Consider the following 16,984-nt stretch of genomic DNA (forward strand, 5'->3'; position numbering starts at 1 on the left):
GTCTCAAAAAAAAAGAGAAAGAAAGAAAGATTCTGGGCCCACTGTATTCACACTGTTAAGTATAGGCAGTGGGTACATTTAAAAAAAAAACACACATCAAACTATATTCCTAAGTTTCTTTTCCTGCTTTACAGATGGAGGAACTGAAACAACTCAAAGAAAACAACTTTCCCCAAGGAAGTACCATAACAAGAAGGATTCTACCCATTTATTAATTCCTCCCAAAACTACCAGGCAGGGTTCTATTAAAGACATAGATGAAAAATCTAGGTGGCAAGCTGAGTAACTCCAGATAGTTCAAACGTAAGGTAAGCACAGATTCTGATTCACCCGCTCTGACTATACGCAGCCAAGGACTTGAGTATGCAACTCCAATTGGCAAAGAACAATGATGAATACAATAGACACCAACAATCCACTCCTCTCTCTTCCCTGATAGCTCTCTTTTGGAAGTAGCCCCTGCAGGCAGGACCTGATGCCACAGGAATCACCATCAGAAGTCTTCACCCTAGGTCTGGGTGTAACTATTGACCTAGAATTTCTGTGCTAGGCAGATCCTTGGGGTCACAGACAATCAAGGATCATTCTTTGCATCAGGATTACCACCTCAGTCACACTCCAAAAGGAAACATTCCAGATGTGTCTTTTTTTTTTTTCCAACTATTATCTTTGGAATCTAGTCCAAAAGCAACTGGGCTCTAGCTTTTAAAATGCACTCTGTGCCCATTAAGTTTTCTAGAGAAAGCTTTCCAGTCTTTTTAAAGATTTTCCTCACAACCGATGGTTGGAATGCAGTATGCTCCAAAGATAGACTTCTTGTACCTTTCCAAAGTAAAATCATTTGAAACCCTCCCTCCCCATATATAAAAAAATATATCCTTCCAGCATCATTTGACCGAAGTATAAAGCAACCTGGTTGGCCTCCATGCATCCGATGGCATCTTCCAAGAGTGAAAACTCCACGCAGACATAGCCATAGTCGTAACCTGGGGACAGCATTTAAATACAGACGGGAGTGGTGTTAGTGCCTTGCAAACACAAAAGACACACTTAAATCCCCTGTTTCTGAACCCCTTAAACACAAGCCCTCCCAACTAACCCCTCCCTCCCCTACACTAGGTAAAGTTGCTACCCCAAATAGAAAAAAGTATTGAAGGAAAGTCTCGATGTTTCTGGACTTTGAGATTCATTCCAAAATAGCCTTTTCTATTAACCAAGAAGATCCTTTGCCCTCTTTAGCACTGGTGATCTGGTGAAGGTACCCCAGAATTGGGTAATCCCACAGAGAGTTCATGTGGGGACCCGAAACATTTTAACCACAGGCTAAATCTTCCGGAAAAACAAAGTTGACAAAAGCAAGAAAGTATCTGAAAAAAAAAAAAAAAGTATCCCGAGAGAAGAAAAAAAAGCAATTATCCCCAGGCTATGCTAATAGTCACCACTTTTCAAGCAGAAACCACCTTCAAAGACAGAAGTGCTGATAGACTGAGGCAACTATTCTGTTTGGATACCACAGGAGGCTTCTGGTTGGCAGGGGACAGACCATTTCAGGTCTCCTCTTTTTTTCCTTGTTTCAACTCAAGTCATAAACCAGCTAAAATCTTTATAAAAGGAAGAAGGTGTAAAAGCATAAATAAGTACAAATAACTGTGTCCAAAATTGTGCTTACGCACAAAGACTGGTGGTGGGGCAAGCTGGGAGAAAGACGGCAGTTGTTAGCAATCAATACATGTTTAAGAACTGTACAAACCATTAGAGCTATAAAATATCCTTCACCTTACTCCTAAGCAAGTGTCATTTGCAGCACAGACCTGATAGTTGTATGACCCACGAGACTGGGAAGTCCTGGGATTTATAGGTTGCTGAACTAGAATCTAACCAGTCCTATAATTTCCCCGATACTGCCACCATGTGACTACAATACACTTGTCAATGCAATGCTCCCCAAGTGGCTTCCATGCTTCCTCCACTGCCTCAGAGGATAAAGAAGCTCATCTCTAGGAATCACGCTGTGTAAATGGAACAGCAAGGGAAAGATGTGATGTTCAGATGAGAAACAAAACTCAGGCAAAGAAAAACACAAAACCCTATGATAATTCTGACCACAAAGTATATATAACAACAGGAAACTGATATCACTGAATCAATGTATCAAAGATCAATAAAACTAAAGCAATAGAAAGTATAAGTTTAAAAACATAGCACATTTGGTGAAATGAGTAAAGATTCCTTGTCACATGAAATGAATGGCTTTAAAATGTTTTACTAATAACAATAAACTTTGATTTTAGACTTGTTAAATACTCCAAGTTAACTATGAAACATTACAATGGTATAGGCTGATCCTTGTTTTGAGTTTCAGAAAATGACTAGGAAGAAGAAAAACAATCTACTAGAAACCTCAGCACTACTGTAGGATGAGAAATAGATTTTCTAATCTACTTTCAGTTTTGACCAACATGGATTAAAACTAACCCCTCCAAACTTATCACAAAATCAGTCTCCTCTGCTTGTAACTCTTTGAAGAAATAAAAGTACTTTAGAGAAACAGCGTGCATATCCTATTAACAACGGAAACTGTTTTGTTAATTCCTTTCAAGTGAATCTTCTTGATCAAACTCACTGAACACCTAACACATAAATCACTCTGCATTTTATAAACAGCTCTGAATATTCTTGGGAAACATTACAGAATAACAGAAGGAACTAAGACACCTGTTAGCACCAAATATCCCTGCAAACACTCAAATGCATGTCCACAATCAGAAAGGGCTAGCCATGGAACAAGCAGGTGTACTCTCGAGTGTGTTGATTACCTCTACAGAATATATCAATGGAGTACCCAGGTGTGTGGAAAGCAACCCTCTCCATAGCTGCCCAGATGAAAAACAAAGGCAACTAATACCAAAACTGGCAAAGCCCTAAGTTTCCTTTCTGTGCTTAAAGAAGTAACTACTGTGGCCCAGAGGAGCACACAGAATCTGTGGACAGAGAGAGAAAAGATTCATGACAACGTTCATACTTTGCTAAAGGACAAGTAGACATTGGGAAGAAAAAGACAGAAAACATTATGAGCATCTAACATAGCATTTCTAGACATCAACCCTGCAATACTATATGTTGACAACATACTTCAGATTTAATATTATATTCACAAGCCCAACACTAAATTTATTCTGACTGAAACTTTAGCTATCAAACAAGAACAGAAATTTAAGGTTTAACTACACTACCCAAAACGTTAAAAAAAAAAAAAAGGTATTTTGTGTGTTCAAGACTCATGGTTGTGCCATAAAGATTTTCAGCAATTAGCAAAATAGACAATGAAAGTAAGTAATATTTACATAGAACTTGTTGGTTCAAGATTTTATTCTAAATACTTTGTATATACTGATTTAATATTCACAATACTATCTTAAGAGGTAAATATTATTAACCTGATTTTAGCCATGGAGAAGAAGGCAAAGAAAGGATAGGTAAATTGATCAAAGTAACCAAGTAAGTACAATACTGAGCTTTAAATGCAAGCAGTCCAGACTCAAGTTGATGTTTTTAACCACTACACTCTAGCCTCTCACTCTTCAATAAGATCATAGGCCAATTTAAATCTTAATTCTAAACTCTAGAAGTCCAGTTACAGAAAGGGTCCCATATGCCTGAAAACATACATCTATGCCTCTGTTAAGAAATATGCCTAGTTAAGAAATATTCAACTTAGCAGCATAACAGTTGCTTCTATTTTAAAATATCTATGGCAGAACTATTGTGAGTAGACCTGAGTATGCAAATTAGAAAGCGTTCTAAGGAGCTGATTATACTAGCTCCCAAAATTCTTTTGAAAAGACGAAAACTAAAATGTCTTGTTGTAAATGACGGCTACAAAAATTGTATAGCAATATGGAAAGATACTTGATATAGTATATTTTAAGAGCCTTAAAAATGAATATACCCTTATGGATAATTATGTAAAATGTATATAGGTAAAAGACTGGAATTAAATTGCACCTAACTCAAGGGTTAGAGACAAAAGTCAGCATGTGAGACAAAAACCATGCACTGTCAAAAATCATACTCAAAGACCCCAAGGTGAAGAACAACATACCATCTTTCAATTTAGGTAAGTCCAACATTGCCAGTTTTTCCTCCAGCGCTGCAACAGATCACTTTTCCTTTGGTTGACACCAGATGAAGAGGTTGGCTTGCATTTAAGGGCCATAAGGTATGAAAATATATTGCTTTAAATAACAGAATCACAGCCAGCACAGTGAATGCCCACTCAGAAAAACTTAGAAGAGGAGACAAACTGAAGCCACAGGCGAGTCTCATCCCCACTGCCTATGTTCACTCCAGGAGTGAGAAAACAGGGTGTGGGAAGTGGGGAGGGAGATACAGTTCAAACGAGCACAGGTGGACATATAAAAATCAGAAAATGCATATAATGCAACACAACTGTATACCAAAATGATTACAGTGGTTGTATTGCTATAGTGAGATAATCAGGGATTTTTTTCTTTATTTCCCAAATGTAATTTTACAATTCACAGAAAAGGCACAGAAGATATTCTACTCAGAGACCTAAACATTTTGCCAACCAACCTTGAGATCAGAATTGCTAGGAAGCATATGGAATCATCAAGATGGTAAACTCAGTGTTAACCTTCCCATGGACAGACTTATTTTTACCAATGAGAGTAACAAAAAGATCTACTTTATTACCCTTTTCTTCCACTGTCACATGCTGGGAAGAAGTCTGGAGGGCCTTTGTGCTTATTTATATGACTACTACAAAGCATAGCTAACTAAATTTTCTAACCTAAATTTACAGATTTCATAGAAATGTGAATACTCCTTATACTTTTTTTTTTTTTTTTTTTTTGAGACAGAGTCTTGCTCTGTTGCCCAGGCTGGAATGCAATGGCACACGATCTCGGCTCATTGCAACCTCTGCCTCTCGGGTTCAAGCAATTCTCCTGCCTCAGGCTCCTGTGTAGCTGGGACTATCACGCCCAGCTAATTTTTGTATCTTTAGTAGAGACGGAGTTTCACCATGTTGGCCAGGCTGGTCTCAAAGTCCTGAGCTCAGGTGATCCGCCTGCCTCAGTGATGGGATTACGGGCGTGAGCCACCGCACCCGGCCTCCTTATATTTTTTTTAGGCAAATGAGAAGAATGAGAACAGGGCAAGGGAAGAAAAATCTATAAAGGTAACAAATTTCACATCTTCTCTATCTTCATTAACCATGTGGTTGCTTGTTTCCCAAAAATGTATCTGTGATAAAAGCCAACCAGGTGGTTACAGGAGAGTAAGGTACACAAAACAAAACCCTGATAAATAATATTCAATCTCAGAACTAACTCTTCAATCTCTGCCCCTAGAAAAGCTGACTCATGAGATACTGACAAACATAACCCTGTATGGTTTAAGTCAATTATTAGTCTACAACAGGCCCAATTTTCATAATAATTATAAGGAATACGTGTTTAGGTAAATGAGATGAATCTTCCAACTGTTCTAGGAAAACCCAATGAACATACCCAAATCCAGCTGAATTTCCCATCAAGAGAGTATTGGTTGACATTGAAAAAGCCCAGAATACACATCCAGAAAGTAAAACGGGGAATCAGGGTTTTAAAGAACACAACTAGCAGGAAGGTTTTTTTTTTCCTTTTTTTTAAGATGCCTTTGTCAGAAGGAGTTTATTTTACTGCTATCTTTGAGAGGAAACACACACACACACACAACACAGCCTTTTTCTCCAAACAAAAAGTATTATTTTTGTGAGAACAAAGCATTATGAATATAAAAGGCACCATGAAACATCAGTAGATTCAAGGTCTTACTTCTATAGGTCCTGTTTTCCTAATTCCATTTCATTGATAATACAGGTTTTTAGAAAAGTAAAATATCAAGTTAGAGATTTTAGCAAAACCAAAACAGAATCTATCTAGGTATCTGAATTCCTGTCAATGGGAGTAACAGAATAAAGGAGGCTTTGTGCACAAGATTTCCAACAGGTACTTTGCTCTGTTAAAATCTCATGTGAGGCTGGGTGTGGTGGCTCGTGGATATAATCCCAGCACTTTAGGAGACCAAGGTAGGAGGATTACTTGAGCTCAGGAGTCCCAGCCTGGGCAATATAATGAGACCTTGTCTCTACCAAAAAAACAGAAAACATTAGCCGGGTGTGGCAGCACGCACCTATAGTCCCAGCTACTTAAGAGGCTGAGGTCCAGGCTCACTTGAGCCTGAGAAGCCAAGGCTACAGTGAGCCATGACTGGCCTACTGCACCTCAGCCTGGGCAACAGAGTGAGACCCTGTCTCAAAACAAACAAGCAAACAAACAATCCCACTCTAATTATGAAAATTAGGAAAATATCTGACTTATATGTCAAATTATCATCAGGGAAGGATAAAATTGGTCCACATGAAACCCATCACCTTGAAATCTTTTTTATTTGAGATGGAGTTTCGCCTTCGTCACCCAGGCTAGAGTGCAATGGCACGATCTCGGCCCACTGCAACCTCTGCCTCCTGGGTTCAAGCGATTCTCCTGCCTCAGGCTCCTGAGTAGCTGGGATTACAGGCGTGCGGATTATTAGGCATGAGCCACTGTGTCCAGCCCATCACCTTGAAATCTTATAAACACTTTCAATTATTTTCCCTTCAGCTATGCATATAAGGGTTGCTGTTTTTTTTTTTTTTTTTTTTAAAGAAAAATGAAAAAAGGAAGATATACACTGATGATTATTTCTTAATTTTTTTTTTATTTTGAGACAGAGTCTCACTCTGTTGCCCAGGCTGGAGTGCAGTGGCGCAATCTCGGCTCATTGCAATTACCGCCTACCAGGTTCAAGCAATTCTCCTGCCTTAGCCTCCTGAGTAGCTAGGGTTACAGGCGTGCGCCACCATACCCAGCTAATTTTTGTACTTTTAGTAGAGATGGGGTTTCACCATGATGGCCAGGCTGGTCTTAAACTCCTAACCTCAAGTTATCCACACGCCTTGGCCTCCCAAAGTGCTGGGATTATAGGAGTGAGCCACCTGACCTAAATTTTTAAAAACTACACGTGGATCTATCTTATTTTATTCTGTATCTGTGCCAACTGGTTATTTAAAGAAAAAAATTTGTTTGTTTTTTGCTTTAAGTCCAAAATTAATCACAGGGCCACTCCATCTTGATGACGGTTCTTCAGGCCCGGGATAACATTTGTTAGGAAACACTCACCCTTACTCAATTTATTTCAATTCCACTGGCAGTAATGGTGTCATACAAGCACAATGGAGAGCAACATCTTTGCCCCAGAGTTTAATCTAATGGAAGTCATGACAAGTACAAATAGTCATAGATCACCTCAAGATGTTACATAAGTCAAAAGGGGGAGTAATTATTCTTTAAAGAGCCAGTAATCAATCTCATTCAACTTTTGTTCACTTAAACAAACAAAAATACTCAATCTGCAGAGCAACAATCAGGAAAAAGAGAACCTTTGCAAATCTGCTTTTCCCCATGCAAGAACACTTCAGTCTGGCAGAAAAGATGGTGCAGGCATGACAGAAGGATCAACCAGAACAATACTGCAGAACTGTCTATGCAGAGAGGTGACACCAAAAAAACAGAGGTCCCAGATGAGGGACTGCGATCTTCTTTTCATTTCTGTATCCCTAAACCTAGCATAATATCAGGTACATCAATTATAATGACCATCATCAATAGAATAACACACAAGAAAAGTAGCTTCTTCTGTATATTTGCAGAAGCTACAACTAACTCAGCATGTGATTGCAGTCAAGCTACGTCTCTCTGGGCCTATGTTATTCCATATGCAAAGTAGCAAAGATGATAAATCTTTTGCAGGGTGGTTTCAGGGATGCAATGAAATAAGCATTATCAGGGATCAAAGATTAGACAGCTGCCTCTGCATTACTGCTTCTCAAATATGTCCCAGTACTTTAGCAGCTGAAAGGCAGTACGAATTTCCTGACTTCTAGTGTATACTAACAACATATCTGCTGCCTCCATAGATTACATGGCTATTTTTATTTTGACTAGGAAGAAAAACATGGCCCATAAACATTTTTTTCTACTGCCTTAGCCCTGGTGCAAATAAAGGGCAACACAACACTGTTCTAAAAGGCTCTGGGACCAAGTTCAGTGGCTCACGCCTGTAATCCCAACATTTTGGGAGGCTGAGGCAAGAGGATTGCTTAACCCCAGGAGTCTGAGACCAGCCTGGGCAACACACTGGGACACCATCTCTACAAAAGATTTTAAATCAGCCAGGTGTCATGGTACACACCTGTAATCCCAGCTACTAGGGAGGCTGAAACGGGAGGATTGCTTGAGCCTGGGAGGTTGAAGCTGCAGTGAGCCATGACTTTGCCACTGCACTCCAGCCTGGGCTACAGAGCAAGACTGTCTCAAAAACAAACAAAACAAAATAAAATAAAGGCTCTGGGATGATTCCACAAAGCTGGTTTCTAAGCTGGAAGTTTGCTCAGGATGACAGCAAATCATAGTGGCCCAGCTATTCACCTATTCCAGAAGTGAACAAGCATCCAGAGAAGGATAAAACAACTGACATTAGGTGAGACTTGAAACGACCTAGCCATGAGCTAAGGTACATGAGGTTAATACAGCAGAGATGGGTTAAACGGCAACCCCATTGAGCCACTTATGCCCTGTAACCGATATCCAGTCCTCAACTAAAGGCACTAGACACCAGCCGGAGCTGGCTTTTGGGGTCCCCTTCTGTGGTATCACAGAAAGATACTTGGTCTGTCCCAGGTTCCTGGCATACAGCTCCTAAAACCCTTGGAATTTCCTGAGTGACAAGAGTGATAGGAGTATTTTTTGTTCTAGTAAGACAACTCTTGGAAAGCCCCTAGATAGCCTCAGGAAGAGGGCTACCTAGAAAGACAAAGTCTTGACGAGAAGTTCAGAACTTTCAGTACCACCCACCAACTTCTGATGAGGGGAGAGGGGCTTGAGCAAATCACCCACTGTCAATGATTTAATCAATCCTGCCTACATAATGAGACCTCCATAAAAACAACTACACAAAAGGGCTCAGAGAGCTTCCTGATTGGTGAACACATCTACATGCTGGGAGGGTGGCATATTCCACAGGACAGAGACTCCTACACTCAACACTCAGGACCCTTCTGGACTTTGCCCTATCTATCTCCTCATCTGGCTAATTGTATCCTTTATAAAAAACTGATAAACATAAGTTAAATATTTCTCTGAGTTTTCTGCAGCCATATTAGAAAGTTATCAAATCTGAAGGGGTAGACTGTAGGAACCTCCAATTTTGTAGCCAAATCAGACAAAAGTGTAGGTAACCTTGGGACCTGATAACTGATCATTGCAATTGGTGTCTGACCTAAGAACAGTCTTACGGGACAAAGCCCTTCAACCTGTGGAGTCTGAAGCTAACTTCAGGTAGTCGGTATCAGAATTACCTGGTATCAAGAGGGGAAAAAAATCTTTTATCACCTGGTATCAAGAGGGGAAAAAAATCTTTTATCATCTCTCTGCCTACATGACACAGGAGGCAAACATTGTTCAAAACATCATTCCTGAACATGTTCAGACATCCATGTATCAATTCACCTGGGGCTTGTTTTTCCCCCCCACTTAATGCCAAGGTCAACACAAATACCACTGAAATTTCCTTATAGCACTTGTCCTCCAGGCAGCCATTTTAAAACACAGGCCTATTCTTAGTTAAGTTTTCCCCCACAAAAAAAGGTTCATTTGATAAATACGTATGCACATCTGTCAAATATATTCATTGTCTGATAAAGTACTTTCTAGTGCTCTTTATTAATACAGAGGCTAAAAAGAAAAAATTTATTTTCTATTATAACAAACAATACTGTTTTAATTACAGCCATGTGCTGCTTAACTACATTTTGATCAACAGCAAACTGCATGCATATAAAACAATGGTTCCATAAGATTATAATGGCACTGAAAAATTCCTATCACCCAGTGACATCATAGCTGTTGTGATTTGGTGGCACAATGCATTACCTTTTCTATATTTAGATACACAAACGCCATTGTGTCTCAATTGCCTATGGTGTTCAATACAGTAACACACTGTACAGTTTTGTGGCCTAAGAGTAACAGGCTATACAATATAGCCTAGCTGTATAGTAGGCTATAACATCTAGTTTGTGTAAGTATACCCTATGATGTTTACACAATGAAAAAATCACTTGATGATCCATTTCTCAAAATGTATTCCTGTCATTATGCAATGCATGACTATATTTAATAATAATACAAATGAAGGAACAGAAAATTCTGTTCCCTCAGTGTAATACTACTCCATAGTTTTAGAAATTAAAATTAAAGGCCAGGTGCAGTGGCTCACACCTGTAATCCCAGCACTTTGGGAAGCCAAGGTGGGCAGATCACTTGAGGCCAGGAGTTTGAGACCAGCCTGGCCAACATGGTGAAACCCCATCTCTACTAAAAATACAAAAATCAGCCAGGCATGGTGGTGGGCAACTGTAATCCCAGCTACTCAGGAGGCTGAGGCACGAGAATGGCTTGAACCTGGGAGGCGGAGACTACAGTGAATCGAGATGATGCCACTGCACCACTCCAGCCTGGGTGACAGTGGGAGAGACTCTGTATCAAAATAAATAAATAAAATAAAATAACGTCTCTTAGCACCTTTTTGGGGAAATTTTCTTGGGAGGTTTGACTTAATACTTTATTTCTAGAGTTGGCATATGCACGTTAACTCATACTTTGGAGTTGAAGAAACATATCCCTGTACTTACACAAATATTATTATTATTATTTATTTATTTTGAGACAGAGTTTCGCTCTTGTCGCCCCAGGCTGGAGTGCAATGGCACAATCTCAGCTCACTGCAACCTCCACCTTCTGGGTTCAAGCGATTCTCCTACCTCAGCCTCCCAAGTAGCTGGGATTACAGGCGTGTGCCACCACACTCAGCTAATTTTTGTTTTATTAGTAGAGATGCGGTTTCACCATGTTGCCCTGGCTGGTCTCGAACTCCCGACCTCAAGTGATCCACCCGCCTCGGCCTCCCAAAGTGCTGGGATTACAGGCATGAGCCCATCGGGCCTGGCCCACAAATATTATTTAACTGATTGGCATATAACCTATATTGCTGCCAGAAACTTCTGTAGCATGGAGTACAATATCATATACCTGACTAATATTTTCTTCGACTTTCAGACAAACAAAGGCAGGAAGTTGTTTCATTTGGTGCACAAACCCAGTTGATAAGTCATTAGGGAAAATCTAATGAAGATTTTGCTATGTGATGATTTTCCTACCCTGTCACAATCATTCAGAGACTTAAAAAAAAAAAAATGACACTATCTAGTCATCTTTCACCAGAGCTATGAATTCCTGCTAGTCCACAGCCCACTCAACACAGCTCCTGGACAAGGAGATTTTTTTTTCTTTTTTTTGAGATGGAGTCTCACTCTGTCACTCAGGTTGGAGTGCAGTGGTGCAATCCTGGCTCACTGAAACCTCCACAATCCTCTCACCTCAGCCTCCGGAGTACCTGGTACCACAGGCGTGTGCCACCACGCCCAGCTTATTTTTTGGTAGAGATGGGGTTTTGCCATGTTTCCCAGGCTGGTCTTGAACTCCTGAGCTCAGAAAATCCACCTGCCTCAGCCTCCAAGCATATAGGGATTACAGGCATTAGCCACCATGCACAGCCAGATTTTTCTAATACGTATTTGATAATTATGAAAACTCACTACTAATAAATGCAAAAGCATCTGTGGGCATTCAAATTAAACACCAGACAAAGGCAAGATTTTGTTTTGTTGTACTTTTTCCTGCTCCTTCTACCTCTAAAGCAAATGAATGAACCATAAAATATATAGATCAAGTCAAGGAATATCTTTTTTCTCTTTCCAGGCCAAATCTAGTTTTAAAAAATAGTGGTTTAAAAAAAAAAGGCCAGGCACACTGGCTTACACCTATAATTCCAGCAATTTGGGAGGGCAAGGCAGGACAGTTGTTTGAGCTTAGGAGTTCAAGACCTGCCTGGGCAAGACAGTGACCCCCATGTCTACAAAAAATACAAAAATTGGCCAGGTGTGATGGTGGGCACCTGTGGTCCCAGCTACTTGGGAAGCTGAGGTGGGAGGATCGCTTGAGCCCAGGAGATTGAGGTTGCAGAGACAAGAGACTGCGCCACTACACTCCAGCCTGAGCAACAGAGTAAGACCCTGTCTCAAAATATTTTTTTAAAAAACAGTAGGCCCAACATAACCAAGAGAACAAGGAATCCTACAGTAAAACCAATAGTCAACAAAATCAGTTGAGTCCCACAAATGAAATAACACCATCATTTCCCTGTCTTGATTATCAAAGTATATTTTGAGATGGCTTGGAAACCAGGTTTCAGATTGCTCTAAACATCTCAAAGTGCTCTTGATCATTAAAAACATTCTCTTTGATGACCGGGCGTGGTGGCTCACACCTGTAATCCCCATGCTTGGGAGGCCAAGGTAGGTGGATCACCTGAGGTCAGGAGTTCTAGGCCAGCCTGGCCAACACGGCAAAACCCCATCTCTACGAAAAATACAAAAAATTAGCTGGGCATAGTGGCAGGCGGCTGTAATCCCAGCTACTCAGGAGGCTGAGGCGGGAGAATTGTTTGAACCCCGGAGGCAGAGGTTGTAGTGAGCCGAGATCGCACTATTGCATTCTAGCCCAGGTGACAGAGTAAGACTCTGTCTCAAAAAGAAAAAAGAAAGAAATTTACAAACTCAGCCAGGCGCAGTATCTTATGCCTGTAATCCCAACACTTTGGGAGGCCGAGGTGGGCAGATCCCTTGAGGTCAGGAGTTCGAGACCTGCCTGGCCAACATGGTGAAACCTGTCTCTACTAAAATTACAAAAAATTTAGCTGGGTGTAGTGGTGGGCACCTGTAATCCCGGCTACTCGGGAAGCTGAGGCAGGAGAATCACCTGAACCCGGGAGGCGGAGGTTGCAATGAGCCAAGATCATGCCACTGCACTCCAGCCTGGGCAACAGAGCAAGACTGTTCCAAAAAAAAAAAAAAGGAAAAAAAAAAAGGAAATTTACAAACTCTTAAATACATTGTAAGGTGGAAAATACTATTTTTAAAAAATATATGCATCGGAGGCCAGGCATGGTGGCTCATGCCTGTAATCCCAGCACTTTGGGAGGCTACTTGGGAGGCTGAGGCAGGAGAATTGCTTGAACCCGAGAAGCAGAGGTTGCAGTGAGCCAAGATCGTGCCGCTGCACTCCAGCCTGGGGGACAGAGCAAGACCCTGTTCCCAAAAAAAATAATAAAATAAGGCTCACACCTGTAATCCCAGCATTTTGGGAGGCTGAGGCAGGTAGATCACTTGAGCTCAGGAGTTCAAGACCAGCCTGGGCAACATGGCAAAACCTCGTCTCTACAAAAAATACAAAATAATTAGGCATGGTGGTGCATGTCTATAGTCCCAGCTACTAGGGAGAGTGAGGCAGGAGGACAGCTTGAACCTGGGAGGTTGACACTGCAGTGAGCTGTGAGCATGCCAGTGCACTCCATCCTGGGCAATAGAGCAAAACTCTGAAAGAAAAGAAAGAGAAGGGAAGAAAAGAGAAGGGGAGGGGAGGGGAGGGGAAGGGAGGGAAGAAGAGAGAAGAGAAGAGAGGAGAAGAGAAGAGAGAGAAGAGAAGAGAAGGAAAGAGAAGAGAAAGAGACAAAAAGAATGGCAGGTAACACTAAAGAATAAATCACAACTTCTTCACAGTTACAGAGTATGGTTTAATTTTTTTTTTTTTTTTTTTTTTTTGAGACGGAGTCTTTCTCTGTTGCCCAGGCTGGAGTGCAGTGGCGCTATCTCAGCTCACTGCAAGCTCTGCCTCCCAGGTTCACGCCATTCTCCTGTCTCAGCCTCCCGATTAGCTGGGACTACAGGAGCCTGCCACCACACCCAGCTAATTTTTTGTATTTTTTAGTACAGATGGAGTTTCACCGTGTTAGCCAGGATGGTCTCGATCTCCTGACCTCGTGATCCGCCCGCCTCGGCCTCCCAAAGTGCTGGGATTACAGGCATGAGCCACCGTGCCAGGCCGGTTTAATTTTTTTAAATGGGCTGGGTGCAATGGCTCACATCTGCAATCAAAATAATAATAATAATAATAATAATTTTTAAAAATGAAAATACAACATTTTCTATACATAACACAATGTACTCAACTGAGACTAAGAACAATCAATTATGAATTATACCAGCAAGGTATAAGTACCAATCAGTGGGCTGTTAACGTTTTTGCGAAACTTTGAATATTCTCTTTACTCATGAAAACACCTTTAAGAAATCAATATTTACATGACTTAACCAATTTTCAAAAAGGCTTTTTAAAATTGACATAATTTACCAGGCATGGTGGCTCACTATAATCCCAGCACTTTGGGAGGCTGAGCTAGGCGGATCACTTGAGGTCAGGAGATCGAGACCAGCCTGGCCAACACAGCAAAATCCCGTCTTTACTAAAAATACAAAAATTGGCCAGGCTTGGTGGTTCACACCTGTAATCCCAGCACTTTGGAAGGCTGAGGCGGGAGGATCACGAGGTCAGGAGATCGAGACCATCCTGGCTAACACGGTGAAACCCCATCTCTACTAAAAATACAAAAAATTAGCCAGGCGTGGTGTGGTGACATGTACCTGTAGTCCTAGCTACTCGGGAGGCTGAGGCAGGAGAATCACTTGAACCTGGGAGGTGGAGGTTGTAGTCAGCCGAGATCATGCCACTGCACTCCAGCCTGGGCAACAGAGTAAGACTCCGTCTCAGAAAAATAAAAATAAAAAAATACAGAATACAAAAATTAGCCAGGCATAGTGGTATGCACCTGTAATCCCAGGTACAAGGGAGGCTGAGACAGGAGAATCGCTTGAACCCAGGAGGCGGAGGTTGCAGTGAGCTGAGACTGCACCACTGCACTTCAGCCTGGGCAACAGAGTGAGACTCCATCTCAAAATAAATAAATAAATAATTGACATAATTCACATACCACAAAACTCATTCTTAAGGCTGGGCACGGTGGCTCGTGCCTGTAATCCCAGCACTTTGGGAGGCCGAGGCGGGCGGATCATGAGGTCAGGAGGTCGAGACCATCCTGGCTAACACGGTGAAACCCCGTCTCTACTAAAAATACAAAAAAATTAGCCGGGCGTGGTGGCAGGCACCTGTAGTCCCAACTACTCAGGAGGCTGAGGAAGGAGAATGGCGTAAACCCAGGAGGCATAGCTTGCAGTGAGTCGAGATCACGCCACTGCACTCCAGCCTGGGCAACAAAGCGAGACTCCGTCTCAAAAAAAAAAAAAAAAAAAAAAACTCATTCTTAAAAGAGTGAATACATACAATTCAGTGGTATATTGACAAAATAGCACAACCATCACCACTATCTAGTCCTAAGAAGGCTTATATTTAAATCAGACAGAAGACCTAAGAGATAACCTAAGCAAGAAACATGGAACCAGGCAAAAATTAATTTACACTGCAAGGATAGAGAATATAACCTAGAAATGGTGAGCAGCATAGGTCGCATCAGATGTTCTGTTGCCAGCAGAAAGTTAAAGGAAGAAGCCAATGTCAATGTATTTTTAAATCCTGTAAACAGTTTTTATAGATGGCCTCTATCTGGTGCTCATTTAAGGTAATTCCCCTGCCTAGACTGAAGCTGGGAGTCAAGCAGCCCTTGCACTATACAAGCTGAGTAATGACTCTTTTCTTCTTGTCACTCTAGCAGAAGTACCTCTTCAGTGACTTCTAACTACCAAAAGGCATAGGAAGCTCCATACAGCCTTATCAAACCTTGAAGACTCAGCCAAAGCTACCTGAGCATTTGGCAAAAGAAGTAAGTGAGGACTATAGAAGCCAACAGCAATTCTATCTAAAGAAGGGTGAGGGAACTCAGCAAGGCAGTGGAACAGACAGAGGGCTGTAAACAGAGTTTAAACACCTTCCCCAACCTCAGAGAGGCAAATTCCATCTCAGCTAAATGGTTTTCAGGGAAAGAATATAACCTGCCTGTGTCTCAAAACTGGCGAGTGGCATCCTCTTCCTCAGAGCCATTTAGCTGAGATGCCAGAAGATGCAAAATCTGGAAATTTCTTTAATTAGTATCCTTCTTGGCTTTATCAACTGCCGAGATCAGAACCATGTCCTTGTCAACAAACAGTAAGGCTGATTACAAGATTTCTGCCTTGAAAATTTATATTTTATGTTATGTTACGTTATGTTATGTTATATGTTATGTTAGACAGGGTCTGACTCTGTCATCCAGCCTGGAGTGCAGTGGTGTGATCTCAGCTCACTGCGACCTCTGCCTCAGCCTCCCGAGTAGCTGGGATTATAGGCATACACCACTAGCCCAGCTAGTTTTTGTATTTTTAGTAGAGATGGGGTTTTGCCAAATTGACCAGGCTGGTCTGTAACTCCTGGCCTCAAGTGATCCACCCACCTCGGCCTCCCAAAGTACCAGGATTATAGGCGTGAGCTACCATCTTATTTTACATTCACCATTTTATTTTTTTGAGACAGGGTCTCTCTCTGTTGCCCATGCTGGAGTGCAGTGGCATGATCTTGGCTCACTGCAACCTCCACCCTCACTTCCCTAGCTCAAGTGATTTTCCTGCTTTAGCCTCCTAAGTAGCTGGGACTACAGGCATGCACCACCACGTCCAGCTAATTTTTTTTGTATTTTTTTTGGAGAGATGGAGTTTCACCATGTTGCCCAGGGTGGTCTCGAACTCCTGAGCTCAAGCGATCCACTGGCCTTGGCCTTCCAAAGTGCTGGAATTACAGGTTTGAGCCACTGTGCCCAGCGGGAAATTTTAAAAATAAAATATAAATAAGCCAAATCTCAGGTCATTCCAAAAATGACCAAATTAACCCTTGTTCCAGGACCTCTCTCACCAGGATCACCTGATCCCTGCAGCACT

General features: G+C 41.5%; 1 protein-coding gene across 6 annotated transcripts in view; it reads right to left on the reverse strand.

Moving 5' to 3' along the window:
* Positions 1-16,984, reverse strand: part of RBM6 (RNA binding motif protein 6) — a 140,041-nt gene that overhangs the window by 78,867 nt on the left and 44,190 nt on the right. For 4 of the 6 annotated variants that reach the window (XM_055275943.2, XM_055275953.2, XM_063609494.1 and 1 more), the window contains one exon: positions 913-986. The exons of the other annotated variants lie outside the window; for them this stretch is intronic. In XM_055275943.2, coding sequence (XP_055131918.2) covers positions 913-986 — 74 coding nt within the window. The remainder of the gene's footprint in view (positions 1-912; positions 987-16,984) is intronic. 6 annotated transcript variants of the gene reach the window in all.

The sequence above is a fragment of the Symphalangus syndactylus genome, chromosome 1, assembly GCF_028878055.3.
Source record: "Symphalangus syndactylus isolate Jambi chromosome 1, NHGRI_mSymSyn1-v2.1_pri, whole genome shotgun sequence".
Classification (NCBI taxonomy): domain Eukaryota; kingdom Metazoa; phylum Chordata; class Mammalia; order Primates; family Hylobatidae; genus Symphalangus; species Symphalangus syndactylus.